At 29.5% G+C, this 16,171-nt stretch overlaps 3 protein-coding genes across 3 annotated transcripts; 1 reads left to right on the forward strand and 2 right to left on the reverse strand.

The window, feature by feature from the left end:
• The first annotated feature begins 3,252 nt into the window (after positions 1-3,252).
• Positions 3,253-4,427, forward strand: LOC108746009. The gene is made up of 4 exons (XM_018482473.1): positions 3,253-3,432; positions 3,829-3,971; positions 4,046-4,171; positions 4,290-4,427. The coding sequence occupies exons 1-4, from the start codon at positions 3,357-3,359 to the stop codon at positions 4,416-4,418; spliced, it is 474 nt and encodes a 157-aa protein (XP_018337975.1). The 5' UTR covers positions 3,253-3,356; the 3' UTR covers positions 4,419-4,427.
• Positions 4,428-4,596: 169 nt separating this feature from the next.
• Positions 4,597-6,760, reverse strand: LOC108745957 (peptidoglycan-recognition protein SC2-like). Its single transcript, XM_018482396.1, has 4 exons — positions 6,597-6,760; positions 5,440-5,603; positions 5,061-5,223; positions 4,597-4,977 (listed from the first exon to the last, which is right to left on the reverse strand). Exons 1-4 carry the CDS (start codon positions 6,715-6,717, stop codon positions 4,793-4,795), a joined length of 633 nt encoding a protein of 210 aa, XP_018337898.1. The 5' UTR covers positions 6,718-6,760; the 3' UTR covers positions 4,597-4,792.
• A 3,038-nt stretch (positions 6,761-9,798) lies between these two features.
• On the reverse strand, positions 9,799-14,433 carry LOC108745944 (peptidoglycan-recognition protein SB1-like). The gene is made up of 4 exons (XM_018482373.1): positions 14,135-14,433; positions 12,048-12,389; positions 11,086-11,423; positions 9,799-10,438 (listed from the first exon to the last, which is right to left on the reverse strand). The coding sequence occupies exons 1-3, from the start codon at positions 14,250-14,252 to the stop codon at positions 11,158-11,160; spliced, it is 726 nt and encodes a 241-aa protein (XP_018337875.1). The 5' UTR covers positions 14,253-14,433; the 3' UTR covers positions 9,799-10,438; positions 11,086-11,157.
• Between the last annotated feature and the right edge of the window lie 1,738 nt (positions 14,434-16,171).

Raw genomic sequence — 16,171 nt, forward strand, 5'->3', positions numbered from 1 at the left:
TTACAGACATCGTAATAAGAAATTTAGCTCTTTTATTTGCTCTGAGTTTATTTCGCAATGGTGACGTGTGTTTGATATTCATTTCTACAAGTTAACTGACAATTGTACAGTAACATAGAAAATAGTATATTACATTTTTCAGACGATATTTTCCCTCTCTGGGTACACCTTGTCGTGGTGAGAGGGCTCAGTATTCAGAGGATTTTTACAAGAAAAGAACGATTTTTCTCAAGTATTTACAAATTTTCGGATCTATCTTAATAATGTATCTAGATAAATTTTTAGATATTTAGCAAAACCGTTCTCTTCGTGTAAAAATCCTCTGGGGAAGCTAACGTACCCTCGTCCGCCGATTTAATTGAAAGTGAACGAACCGCAGCCGGTTCGTCGCGTCGCGCGTTTGCTTCGGGAGTGCCGTTAAAGTTATCGGGCTAAACTCGGGATGAACTTTTAACAAAATCCATTTGATGGAATTTTAGTTCGACGGTGAAATCATATCTGCGATGTTTCGACAGGAAAGCGGAACTCTCTTTGGGACGTTGCTGAGGTGGCTACGGTTACTGCAACCCTCTCACGCCAAGTGCTCGGGCACGAGGTGATGCCGGCCGCGTAATGTCACGCACTTCGTGGTGCATGTTTGCGCGGTTTAGCAACTACTGTTGCTGTCGGCTAATTGAGGACGCGCTCTGTCTGTCGGTCAACAGTTCGGCCCTTAGCGGTAAGGAGTGATCGATCGACTCGGATTCTTCTCTGGGCCTGTATTCGATAACTCGAGTTATGCAGTCGTTATGAGCCCATAACGATTGCATAACGAGTTATAGAATTCCGTCCTGGTGATCGCCCAAAAAGGAATTGTATAACTCTGATCAGGGCGCTCATTTCTCTGTCATTATCTACCAGCCTAAATCACGTTTAATCTGACTTGGTCAGAGCCTAGCTCTAGTAGTTTTTTTTTAAAAAACTAGCTTCGTGTCAAGGGGTTGGATCCCATTTCCTGGATTGTCTAGATTGTTAGACAATCGGCAATGGTACCAACTTTACTCTTATTAGAGGCGCTTGTCACGTCTACCAGTCTCTTGGAATCGCTCGAGGTACAGCACCACTTGTGACCCACTAGAACTAGCAGTTAGGGCGTATCTCTGAGTCAATTTTAAACATGATTTTGCATAAAACAGAGGTGACGGACTCGATACGATCGATTTCGTTTTCTTTCGTGTGGGGCTTAACTCTTGTTTGACATTTATCGTGTGTTTCGCAAGTACTCGTCGACATGTGATATTGATTCCACTGATCGAAATGGAAATCCTATCATGGGTTTTGTAAACGTGGAGTGCCGCAGTGCCGCGCGAAAGACTTTTTGTTTAAATAATTAGTCCGCGCGCGATTATAGTATATTATTCGCGAGTGTATTACGCGAGTGTCCTGTGCGAGAGGATCAACCTACATCTGAGAGGAGGAGGAGGTCTGGGAGAGGCATCAAGCACCTGCGGAGCACTTTGCGGTAAATATCATTTTTTGCTTATTTTTAGTGTCATAGAAATAACAATAGTAATGTGAAGACATTAAAAAAGTAATTAAAGGGATAATTTTTGCATTGCTCATTTTAGAAAAAAACAAGTTTGGAAAAATATTAAAAAAATTGGTTATACACAATTATGCATAATTTTATATATAATTATACATAAGTAATTTTTTTACATTTCTGCGAACTTGATTTTTTTTCTAAAATATAAATAGTGTAAAAATTATTTTTTAAATTATTTTTAATGTTTTTATATAACATGATAGGAACATTACTATTGTTATCTTTATTACACTAAAAAAGTAATTTTACAAAAGAAAGAAGGGTGTATGAACATGTGTGGACATATTTTATATTTATAAAATTATGTATGTTTACACACATATTTATACATGTTCATGCATGAAAAATTTTTTACCGGGGCAGTTTGGGTTATTTCTAATTGTGTCTATATGTCGTCATTGTTCTTACTCAATATCTCGTTAAAAAACTTTTTTTCCTGGAAAGAATTTATGTAAAGCTATGAAATAAACATTACATTTTTAATGATAATCTACTTCTAATCTGCATTAAAAATATGTTTTTAAATGATCGATTCTCTTTAAATATATCGAAATTTAGGATAGATATTATTATGTATTGAGGAAAAAAGTATTGCTAATTATTATAAATGATTTCTTATAAGATAAACAATTTACATAGATGTGAGGATAGTATATATACCATGTTCATGTATATAATGATTTTGATTTCTTTTATTTATAAAAAATCAGTAATGCTGATTCAGCTATGTCGATTATATATAAATACAGTATGATTGATATCCTTTATGATAATGATTGATATACATTAGTAACGACTTTAGATGACGTGGTAAATGTATAATAATATTAGCATATATTATACACACACATATGTCATGCACAATTATATGAATGCCAATGTTTAGCGAATATGCGCAAAGTTGGCATATTTTGGCTATGTTGTTTAAAAAGCCATTGTATTATTGTATTTATATACAATTAAGCATATGAATATACACGACAATATTTAATGAATGTGAGCAAAATTGGATTATTCTTTTATTGTAACACGTAGAAAAATATTATTCTATTACTCAATTTTCTTTCTTTTAAGTAACGTGCGCTAATCTTTAACGAAAAATATTTTTTTTGATAATCTTAAAATATATTTATTTCTTTTATGCTTAAAATATATTTATAAATTTTAGAACAACTCATTTGTTATTATGCATTCAAAATATAAATTTTCTTTTAAAGAATATTGTAAATTGATCGAAGAAGCAACTTTATACATATAATAAGCAAATCGGTTTACTTTAATAATTTTGATTGAAGTATTGTATTACATTATAATTAAATTTACTAGGATTCACAACATATCTTAAATCAATTTGACGTTTGTAATGAATTCATGATAGATTTGCAGTTATATAAACTTTTGAAATGCTTGAAAAAAATAATTATGTTTGTGTATGGTATTTTTTTATGTGTATAAATTGTCATACAATGTATAAATGTGCATATTGGCTAACATTGTAGACCAATGTCGTTTGAAAGAAATGTCTTTATAATGAATAACATCAATATTGATAATTCGTGGAAATGGAGTTTACATACATGAGAGGACAACATTATATTGGCTAATGTTGACGTATACTGGCTATTGTGTTGGAACCGAGAATGTATTTAGAATGTATTCAGAAGCGATTGAGCAAAGGTTAGCAAATTCCGATTATCATTGTACAAAGGTGGTCAGTTTAAAAGAAAGGATTTGGTCATTTGGTAATCAGAACGTTTATTGGCGTGATACGATGTACGAGTTGTGTTATTTAATTACAAAAATGTTCGCGATTTTCGCACTTCTGTTTTCAATAGTCTTCGCATCTGGTAAGCAGTTTTATTCTTAACAATTTAGCAATAAAAAACTATCACATTGAGAGAAAAGTGATATTTGGTATTATAATTGCATAGTAGATTAATTATGGTTAGGAACTCTATTTTTGTAATTATTACTGCTATAATGTTAATAATAATAACTTATACAAATATTAAATATCTTTTTTGATATATAAAACCATAAATTTTATTATTACCTTATTTATTATTACTAACATGTTATAGCAATAATAATGTTAGGAAAAAGGAGCTCTTAATTGTAAGTATCTTATTACACAATTATAGTCATAAATACCAAACATGTTTTTTTCTCAAGATATTTTTAATGATTAAATTTTTTATATGTTTAACTTCGTTAAACTTAACGCTTAGTATAATTGATTTTAGACAAGAGCTTGAACAGAACAGATTTGAAATGTACGGGATTTGCTATTCATAACGTATCTCTTACCGCATATTATCCTGTATTCGAGACAGATGATACACGTGATTATCTAGATGATCAAGGAGATGAATTGAAGACTCTTCAGGTTCGTAAGCGTAACAGACGCAATGTGGCAAAACTTACATACCATTCTCTCTAATATATACGAATTCATTTTAGGATTATCTTGATGGTCGTGCTCATTACGTTACTGTCGCTGGTAATTTAAAATCTGGTATTCCGTATAGAACGAAGATATGCATAGAAAAATTGAATGAGTATTTCGGGAAACAAATTCCCCTGCAGGTGTGTAATTATTATATATCATGTTTGCTGTATTATAAAACATGAGACTCGGCAATGATATTTCTCCATGGCACATATTGAAAATATAGGAAGAATAAAATAATTTATTTCATTTTAGATAAGAGACCAGAATGATTACAAAAATGATAAACTAATCGATTTCTCGAGATTGGAAATTTGTGTCAGGACTGAGGAGGATACTTACGATAATCACCTCAACGATTTTGTTACTATCTATATATTATAATTACATGGAAATTATGTACTTGATTGTTTATTGCTACTAATACTATTAAATTAATATTTTGTAATAATTATAATAATTATGTTATACTATATATGGAATTGAATTAAATCATTTATGCTTATATACAAACAACGATTGTTTGATTTATTTTTACAAATATTTACATATTAATTAATTTGATAAAGCGATATACATTAGTATGAAATTACGATGGTGTGAATTTTGATATTTATAGAGTCAAATGCATTTGTGAATTTTGTAAATATTCATTAATTATTAATCGATTGCGCAATCATGATTTATGATCGTTCTGATCGTGACCGATAAAAAAGATTTTCGTTACGTGTCGTATTAAAAACAATATACATTATTATTTATGGACTTTCCGACCAACGAGGCCATGACTTTATCATTGTGTAAAGACTATTTCCGGGACATTCGGTTGACCAGGTTTGTCGATGTCCAAGAAGCTTGTAATTACTCTTTATTTTGTTACTTTCTACTCCATAAGCAATCAAATTAGCCACTGCTTGTACCGCCGCTGCATTTGGTGTTCGGTCTAATAAAAAAAACGTTAGAGAAATACATATTACCTATATACGATATTAATTACAAATCCATTTTATTTCTGATATTGCTTACTTCTGTAATCTCCGATGATGCAAATTCCAATACTCTTATTATTGAAAGGTATAGAATGAGCGCCTTTCTTGTCCCATCCGACACCCTCATACACATTTCCGTCTTCACCGACTAGGAAATTATAGCCAATATCGGACCAGCCTTTTTTGTCCATGTGGTAATTCTTGAAACAAAATTTGATAATCGTTGTGATATGCAAGTACCATTATTTATTATTTATTAAAACGCAAAATAAAAAAGAATCAACTTTATTCTATTAAAATAGATATATGTAAAATATTATTTGAGTTGTACCTATATGTTTGTTTGCGTACGATGAGTTACAATTAAAAAAGATTTGCCATTCAGAAAAAGTTTTGTTTTTTGATATATTAATTACCTGGAACTGTCTCACTTTTAATTGACATGCAGCTCGAGTTTTGCAACCGGGGCTAACCGAATGATGAATGATCACATAAGGTGCTGGTTTAAATTTAAGATCAGGAGCTTGCGATTTCGGTTGTCTACCGCCCCATTCTTTTCTAGAAATGATGTTTGGACTATCTGAAAAAGTAATTAAAATTAAAAATGAATGATTATGCTCTATGTAAGCATAACCATTAATAATGAATTATAATAAATTTTAATTAAATTAATTAATTAAAATGTAATTCTAAAATCCACTTTAGTTAATTGAGGTTAAAAAAGCTACTATTTTAATAATCTTTAAATGTTTTACATCATTGTTTTTTTTTCTAAAGGACGAACGCAAAGATTTATGAGCTTGCATGCTTTTTATATGTATCTTCTAAATTTTACGTAAACAGAATAGTTTATCACTTAGCGAATAACATTGTTTCTTGAATTAGATCCTTATATGAATATATGAATATTAAATGAATGCTATTATAAGATAATTACATGTATGCCTCTGATTTTTACTGGCGACAAAAATATAAGAATATAAGAAAATATTTATAAATACCGCGAAGCATACAAATATTTCTCACTCACAAATTGAAATTAATATCGTATTTTAGTTTGATGGAAAAATTATTTGAAATGCAAATAATGTCATTGTATTGACGTAATAGCAATTATCAATCTTGACACGTGGGATATTTCCATAATAATTTATCACGTTGATAAATATTTTGCAAATATATTTAACTACTGTACTTATCGCGCAAATACATTAATTAATCAATCGAAAACAGTTAGCGTTTCTCCATGAATCATAAGTATAATGACAGTTTTAATTTATCAAGAAAATACGTAGAGATCGGGATAAGAAACTCATTTTTTATTGAAAATTAACTCTTAGTTTTACAACTTTATATCTTATTGCTTATTTGCAATTACTATTACCAATTAATTTCTGATTAATTATCTTTGAAATTAATCACAAGAATTTTACTATGCTTACGTAAAATATTCTTTTAGCAACTTTTAACACGCACTGTAAGAAATGTCTTTAAAAATTTTGATGCTCACGGAGTCACAAAGCGAAATTTACAGTTTAAACTCGCGGTATAAATAATATATTAATTGAATTACTGGCAGCAGTCTCCTGGATGATCAGTATTACATAAACTGTCACGAAAATTGATGTCGTTGCGAGGTACATTTTGACTTGCAAAACGATACTAATGTATTGCAACTTGATATACAAGTGCATTCGGAGAGACGCTGTAAGCTATTTAACGCTATAAGCTACTCGCAGAACTACTGATAGCGCTAACAATTATAAAGTCACCAATGATAGCATTTTACGTCATAAATTCGCGCTATCAACGCTATTTCTTTTGAGGTAGGGTTATACCATCCGTTCTCTTTTCCCCGGACACCATCCTCTTTTTTTTTAGAGCGTCCGGGGATGTCCGGGAAATTTTTCCAAAGACGTCTGGGATAATTATAAGTCCGGAGTTTTAGAAAATCTTCTAAATTTTTTATTCCTCTGCCGCGTTATTCTGTATTAGTCTTGATTTACAATAGATGTAGTAATTCTTAAGCTGTGAAAAACTGACCAATCATAGTTGAATGTGAGGAGAATAATCGAGTATATAATTGATCAATTTCTTACATTAAATTAGTATTACTAATGAACAATTATATGTGAAATAATTATTCGCGTTTACTGTTCTAGTATTCTGATCAATTTTAATAACCTACACACATTTTTATATGCGTCCGGGGTTTCAAGCAAAATGTCTAGAGTTTTTGGCCTGTAAGTTTTAATTTTGAAAATTTTGATATGGCAACCTTATTCTGAGGTAGTGTGTGGGTAGCGTTAGTGTTTGCAGCACTTATATCATATAAGGGCCAAACGTCGTTTCAAGAACCGTTATAGTTTATAGTTCCCTATATATCCAAATTCAATTAAATCACTGAAGAAAAACAGGAAACAGATTTTAGAAAAAACAGCGGCTATGTCGAGAAGAAGTTATAGATAATTTCAAGTATATTAGACGAAAAAGATATAGTCGATTCTAAAAATGTACTTTTCTAACATAAAATACTATTTTTAATTTTTTTTAATTGTAAATATTTAATTATTGTAAAGTTTATAAATCCTTAATTAATTCTTTGATCTGTTCTTTCATCTTTCTGTATCATCTATATTTGAACATAATATGAAAATATTTTTTTTAATAATAAAAGATTTATTCAAAATATTTCGTAACATAAATTATACATATTTTCTCGCATCTCCGTTAGATAATATTTTTTCTAGTTCTTTATGATTCAACCACTAATATTTTACATCATTGTTGATATCATTTATACGGTTTGCTAACAATAAGAAATACATTATTTTAGCACCGTAATAGTTTAAATTCTAAAATAATGCACATAAATAAATTATTTCTATTATAAGGCAACTGTGATTTAAATTGTGTTTAATACATAAAATAATTTTTCTTTCATAACTCTTGAAAAAAATTTGATATTGTATAATTTATTTTATAAATATATATTTTATAAATATATATTCTATTCTTTTTATAAAATGTTACTATGCTCTATATATTTTAACCTAACTCGACGAATGCTACCAACATTACATTTGTTGTTGGAACTTACTAATACTACCGAGCTGTTGGCTTTGTGAACAGCATTGATAGCGTCTTCTCGAACACCCAATATATAAGCACTTTTAATTCAAGATATTATACAGGACACGATCTTTGACCACATGGCCTATAACAGATGTGTACGTATGTCCATGTACATACATACACATTTGAAGTAATCTTCAAACGGGATTTTCCTGCTAATTTAATGACTTGAGAAAGGGAGGGGAGAAGACTAACGGGAATTTTAGCATTGATAATAGTGCTTAAATCATTTAATTGGAATGATTTATATGTATACATTTATATATTTTACGACAAAATTTGTATAATTTATAGAATTTTATCATTAAAATAATTTATTAAATAATTAGATAACTTTTTTAACAAATTATCTCGTAACAGTTTGCGGAAAACTTAATTATTTAGTATAATTATATAAGTTTAATATATGTGTATAATTATTTAAACTAACTATAAATGAGAAGGATTTTATAATACATATATATTATATTGTACACAAATACTGTCATATACAGAACTACATATTATTGGCTAATAAGAAATGCGAAATAACGAGACAATATATAATTATATATATTTTAAATGCATATGAATGAAAATGATAAATATAAGAGATAGTATGTCATTCATATATTACTTAAAAAAAACTGGGTTTTTTTAAGGAACAATAACCGTTATTAATTACACTAATTAACTAATCTATATAGATAAATCTAATAAGATAACGTGAAATCATTGATAAACGCGTACTAATGTTTCAATTTGCTCACGCTTTGATCAAATCTTTTGATTAGCATATGCAGCGAAACGCACTATGAAAATCTAATTTGGACTCTTATCTCATCTGATCTTTCTGAACTTTCGAAAAACAGTATATGATAATGAAGTTGCGATAATATTACACTATACACGATTATCTTATCGATTTCACGTGTCCGACAAAATGATATTTTTATGAGCGTTCCCAGGAGATAATCTTCGTGATTGACTAACAGTAAATTAATGTTTTTTTTTACAGATTTATACTACCTGGGAATATTTAAATCATCCGTTATTGTTGGCTGATGAATGAGAGTGAAGAATGCAATATGCAGGTCAGTTCAACAGGTATATATGTGTAACGCAAATTCCAAAAAATAGTTTTGTCAATGTGTCAATTGTAAAATCTTTTTTCTGAAAGATAGAGTGAGTGCGAAAAGTATTCGTACAGAGAAAATATTTTTTAAAAAAAACTTTTTAAAAAGTAAATATTATTCAGCGAAAAATGAGTCATCGAATCAATATAAATATCATGATTTCAACATCGATTCGACATTTAATTGACGATCATTTCTTGTTGGATAATTAACAATTTATTCATAAAGACTAAAATAGACTGTATGTTTCTTAAAATTATATATACCAAAAAGATGTGTATTAATTATACAAAATGTATCATCTAAAAAATAAGCGAAAATAAAAAATTTTATTGTTTGAATGCTCAAAAAGTATTCATACAAACAAGAAATTTAGATTCTAAAATCACGAATACATACGAAGTTCATTTGTTTATGTTAGAACAGAATGTATTCATTGTATAAAATTGCTAATTAATGTTTATTTTCTACAAATAAGACTTTTTTTATAACAAATTTCCTTGTACAAATACTTTTTGCTCTCTCTCGCTGTATATGTACAATCCTCGTTTGTAGTAGAATCAATTTTAATTCAATCATTTCAATGTCCATGAAATTTGCGATCATACTTTACATTATACATGTTCCATATGTATTTACGTATACATTATGGAACAGAGTACTTGAGATGATTTTATCAGAGTAATCTATACGAAATTATGCGAAAGACAATTGTACGGCATCGTGCTATTTTGATTACCATTGTCGTTAATTAAATCCGAAGACCATGACCTTAGAGCATATATTGTTGCAACGAGCATAGCCATGTAAAAGAACGGCTCGCACGCGAACCAAGGTGAGAGTGACATTGATCTTGTTTGTCGAACTTGCATGAGAGATATTTATGTCATATACTTTAGAATGTCTTGTTTGATTTTTTAACGATCTGAAACATTACGTGTATGTAAACTTTGAATTTTGACTAATGAATTTTATTGATGGCATTTTAATTGCTACGACGTATATATTACGTTAGTGAGTTTAGTATACGAGGTCACTTTGTGGGAATCAGGGAATCACCTTTGCGAGACAGAGAAAGGCGGCTTTTTTTTTAAACGACTGTTCAGCAGCAAAAATATTTCGTAACGATAATAGTAGAGGTAGCATCAACGGTTATATCCAATACCTACAGTATATCGAACATACTATTATATACATAATATAAAATTATGAGCTTTGCTTATTAAATAATGTAAGCGGATCTGTAGAAGCTAGTGATATAATCACGCGAATCTATTAGACTCTTTTTATAAATGAGAAAAAAAAAGAAATAGAAATATACGATAGTATATTTCATCATAAAATACAACCGTATTTTACAAGCCGGTATTTATAGTCGATTCTTATATTTAAGATCGTCTTAAGTACAGTTTTAAGATGTCATAAGTCAATCACAGACAAAGTCGTATTAGCATTTTAAGATGTTACTTAACACGGTCTTAAAATACACAAGAGCAGATTATGAATACCGGCGTAAGTATTCTTTTTAATACACGGAAAAAACGGTTTTATTAAATACAGAAAATAATTTTATTTGAATCATCAAAATAATTTTTATATAGGACGCTCAAGCTGGTTATTAGAATGTCAAAACTTTTTGCAGCATTTTTTATCATGCTTAAGTTTCCTATATATTGTACATAACTATTTTGATTTATATATAATTTAATAAAATTATTTTTAAATTTTTATCTGTACTTATACCTAAATTTTTAGATACTTTAGTAAAATCATTTTTTCTGTGTAAAAATGAAATAATTTTGTCATACTTACAATTCTTTGTTACGTTAATTAAGATTCGTTATAATTACGGCCGATATATTTAACAAGGACCTAGAAATGTCATTATAGAATAACATTTGTTTTGCTGTTTTCTTCTACGGTATTATCTATCGACTTTGTTGTGATGTTCGGACGTATGTGAGGTTTTGGATTTGCAGTCCAACGGGGAAGATTAACTACGAACTTGTAAAAAGTTTCGCCTGGACAATTCGTGTCTCGCACTTGTCGATGACCAATCACGTTGTAGTTCTCTCTTATCTTGCCGTGTAAAACCCCATAAGCTATCAGCTTGTTCAACGCTTTCAAGGCGGCCTCGTTCGGAAGAAAATCTGCGAAATCATACATTTACGTGCATAATGATTTCTTTGACGTAGAAGACGATACGATATCTCAAGGAAGATGCCTTATATGTTGTTTTACATAAAAGATTAATTTTTTTAGTACAGTCAACTTGAGATGACATTCTTGGTTTTTTAAATGATAATTTATTTTTCATTTATATGCAATTTAATATTTCTTAACTGTAATACAAAAGAGATTGATATAAAAACAAAAATTATTTGTCAATAAGAAAAATTTAACAATTATTTTTATTTTTTAAAAATATTAATCTTTCTTGGATGGAATGTTATTTGATTTACACGAAAAAAAATAGTTTTGCTCAAAATATTATCTAAATACAAATCTAAAAATAATTTTATTGGACTATTAAAATAATTATGTAGGATGCTTTGGCTGGTTGCTATTATTAATAGAATGTCAAAATTTTTTTGTAGCATTACTCATTATGTTTAAGTATCCTATACAATTATTTCAGTAATTTAATAAAATTAATTTCAAAACTCTGTGTCAAGCTGAATTTTTTTAAATGTTTGAGTAAAATCAATCTTTCTCTGTATTATATTTACATATATCTGACGAAACATCAATCATATTTATAATGCCTTAATTACCGGTGAAGTCTCCTATGATACATACGCCAATACTCTGGGTATTGTATAGTACCGCATGTGCGCCAGTATAATCCCAACCGCGACCTTCGTAAACGTTACCGTCTTCGCCAATGACGAAATTATATCCGATGTCCCACCAGCCTCGCTTATCCAGATGTAAATCTTGATAGGATCTAACGATATCAGAGCATGTCTCCTGATCCTGACAGTACATAGGTATACCGCCATGGTGAACCACCACGTATGGTGCTGGTTTTATTGGCATAATCTCGAAATTGAGATGTTTCCTGGCATTCCATTCCTTTCGGCTGAAAATTCTTAAGCACTCTGAATGCCGAGAATCTATCATAGAAAAATTATTATTAATAAATTATTTTCGAATTAAATTAATTCTTTGTAGATTTCGACAATCTTAAAATACGGACAGAAAGATTAACATGTATAAGCTACTGTGCGTAATTGTTATTTAAATGTATTATAGATCCTTGATGATAATAATAATAATAATAATAATAACAACGATATAAAGAATTACGGGTTTCTTGCATTGTCGCGTAGAACAGGTAACAGTAGAACTTGGTAGATATAAATTGGAGTCAACTAACGAATTAGCACGAGCAAGCACGTTTTCAGCAATTAGTTGCGTAATTGCAAATATACTTGTATCGTGCAGAAATTATTTCGTCCTTGAGATACGATGATAGATTGCCCAATTAGATTCCCAAGTTGTAAAATATAATAATTTCGGCTCAGACGCGTCTTGCAAATATGATGGAAAATTTTAGAACTTTGGAAAAATACTGACTAGTCATCAAAAACGTTTTTATCACGAGGAATGCAAATTGTTTACTGGATCGCACGTTTTATCTCGAACAATTTTATTTGTTTTCAATATATGCGTCTAATCGCGCAAATCAACTTACTAACTACAACTACAATTGTAACTTTAAAAAGAAAATTATACTTTCTTCTATACGAGCATACTGTAACAGTTCGAAATATTATAGTCTGGTTGATTATCCTTGAATAATTTTCTTGGCATTGCACGAATTGATATCATAGAATGTTATCATACTACTTAGATACAAACAACTGCACTTTATGTTAAGCGTCGTAACACCGTTAGGAAATTAGACATTACTTAGACACTAGTTACTAACAGTTCCGTTGTAAATGTAGCTACTTTGCAAAAGTTGCGTAGTTGTGAGCCATGTGCTTTTATACTTATACTTATCTAAAGGTATCGTATCTAAAGGTGGACTTCATTATAATGATTAAAGTTTGAATACAGAAATGACTCACAACAATTAAGTGTACGTCAGTGAAACTCAATTCGGAAGCTCGCAGATCTTTTTCGATAACGGAATAAAAGTTAAAAGTCGAATAAAAATTAATTTATTGCGGATGTTTACAATGTTTTTTTATTACATACTTATATAAATAAAAAATATACGTAGGAAATATAAATATAGCTAGCTCGTTATTGAAAGAATTATAAGACCTTTCTGGTTTTTTACACTTTTTAAAGAGAAATTCCACCTTGCGTATACAAGAATGATCGAAAAAGAACCATTAAGGACTTGATAGAAAAAAACAATATAAACACGAATAATAATTAAAAAACCTATTTTGTTGTAGATAATAGAGGAGATTGATATTCAGGAACATATGTATCTTGTGACATACTAATTATTTTTTAATAATGAAATTTTTAATGTTAGCAATTCAGTTATATTGTTTCAGTCAAAATATAATATAACTGAGCAGTTGAACATTAAAAATCTCATTTTATTTCATCAATCAATTATTATTAAAAGAATAATTAGTGTATGTTAATTATTATTAAAAGAATAATTAGTGTATTAGATACATTATGTTCCTAGATATTATACAGTCTCATTTACTTACATATTATAAATAATACAAAAAGATTGCTCTTTAAATTTATTATCTGTATTATAAATCTTATAAATATCTATTGATCCACAATATTATTAGCGTCGCGTAATTTTCTTCGCCACGCAGAAAAACTAATTCTGAAAATATGATGTATCTTCGATTCCAGTATAAAATCTCGAGTTGCTTACCGGTTGCATTGATGAAATTCGTGTTGTTAATGGGAATGGCAAGCACCGCATGCTCGAGGAAACCAAAGAGGAGTACATATAACGCCGACAAGTGAATGAAGTAAGAGGACAACCTCATTGTAATTGACACATTTACAGCGCGTGTCAAAAGTAAAACTGGATAGCCATCATGATGCCGCGTCCGCTTTTAAACGAAAATCCGAACGTAGCCGGGAAGTCCCCTCGGATGAAGAGTCGCGCATCGAGAACCAACCCGTTTGGTAGTTTCTTAACCTGTCCCCTCTTCAACGTGTTTGTCACAGTGATTACACATTGACAATGACGACGACATCGAGAAGGAGTTATACTTGTTCCGAATATATTATCCTGTATTTCGAAAATTCGCACAATATCTACTACATTATTCTGATTGATATCGAAACTCGGAAGAAAGAATTGCGCTACCTATGCGATAAAAAATCGAACACAATAGGTTGAAATTAATGAGAATGGCAAACTGAGTGAGTAACGGTGCGAAAAATACTGTGAAAATAATTACATAAAAAAGAGGGATGAGACTATGTTGAAATAATTAATATGCTATTAACATTTATGCGTTTATATGTTCTAAGAGATTGAAAACACAGAAAAGTGCTGAAAAAATTCATAAAATATATAATAAAAAAATATGTAAAGAATAAGCAAATATTACTTGTGTAGAAAAAAAAGATTATCTTCTTTTTTAATTTAAGTGTAATATTTCTAACGCTGTTATTTATTAATATTTATTTCTACCAATGCAAATTAACTTTGATTTCAGTTTAATTTACTCTTTTGTTTTTTTTTGTCTTTTTCTAATGTTTAGAACTAGAAAAAGATCAAAACTAGAGGAACTGCTTAAAATTAATCTACGTTAATAAAAATGAACATGAATGTGCTGATGTCAGATTTAGGATTACTTGTAAGTGTATGACAGAGAAAAGAAAAAGAGTTATGAAGTCTTGATACAATATTGATTCTATTTATTATATTTATTTTTTTATTTATACAATTTCTTACGTTTTTTTTTCTAAGCACAGTTAGCGATTACGTTATATGAACGCGATTTGCACGGTTTTATCAAATGGATAGTGAATTTCCGATAAGTAATCTAGAAGTTACTAATCTAGAAATTACGTAACTAATCGATATCGCTTGATTATACAGAATATATAAAATTGATCTATTTAGTGAATTGTGAATTTTCAATAATTTTTTTCATTGTTGTCTTGATCAGCAATCCAGAAGTTTTAATAAACAACATCAGCGTATAATTTATTAAAATGTCTACGTATTTCTACATATGAATAATATTAATGAGTTGACATTTTCATGGATACCTGATCTATAATCTGCCACATAATAACATATTTGTTTTTTGATAAGAATGTATCGAATGATCGATGCAATTCGTATAAATGGAACTACGCTATCTCTCTCAAATTAGTTTTATTGAATCTGATGTAATCTGATTTATGATTCAAATGTAAACAGTGAAATATTTTTTTTTCCAGTATTACATTGTCCGCAATTTTACGAAAATGAAATCGTAATTGCAATAATGTGAAAATAATTGAAATAAACAAAGACAGTATTTTGCATTCAATAATGACAATCACTTTATCGAACAGTAGACAAAGTAGGATAATTTCGGTAAATATGCCATGCTATAGGATTACTCTGTTACATGCCTTTATGTTATATTAGTATTGTGTTAATGATTTCAGTTTCTTACTGTTAATATATTAATGAAATTATTGCTAGTTGAATCGATTTGTCACTGTGTGTTAAGTAGCGCCATCATAAATTATCTACATAAAATCTACATAAAATGATTACTATAGGACGTGCAAAAGACTTAGTGGTTATTTCGTGATACATGAATGTAGAGGAATAGTAAAACATAACAAAATACAAGTACTTTGCTCTTGTATTCTTTGTTTAGTTTGTTGTCTTGTATATCCCATCTATTTGAGATATGGCATTTTTAACGGGCGGGATTTATGTTCAAAGTATACA

Source organism: Trachymyrmex septentrionalis, unplaced genomic scaffold, assembly GCF_001594115.1.
Source record: "Trachymyrmex septentrionalis isolate Tsep2-gDNA-1 unplaced genomic scaffold, Tsep1.0 scaffold16, whole genome shotgun sequence".
NCBI classification, from domain to species: Eukaryota; Metazoa; Arthropoda; class Insecta; order Hymenoptera; family Formicidae; genus Trachymyrmex; species Trachymyrmex septentrionalis.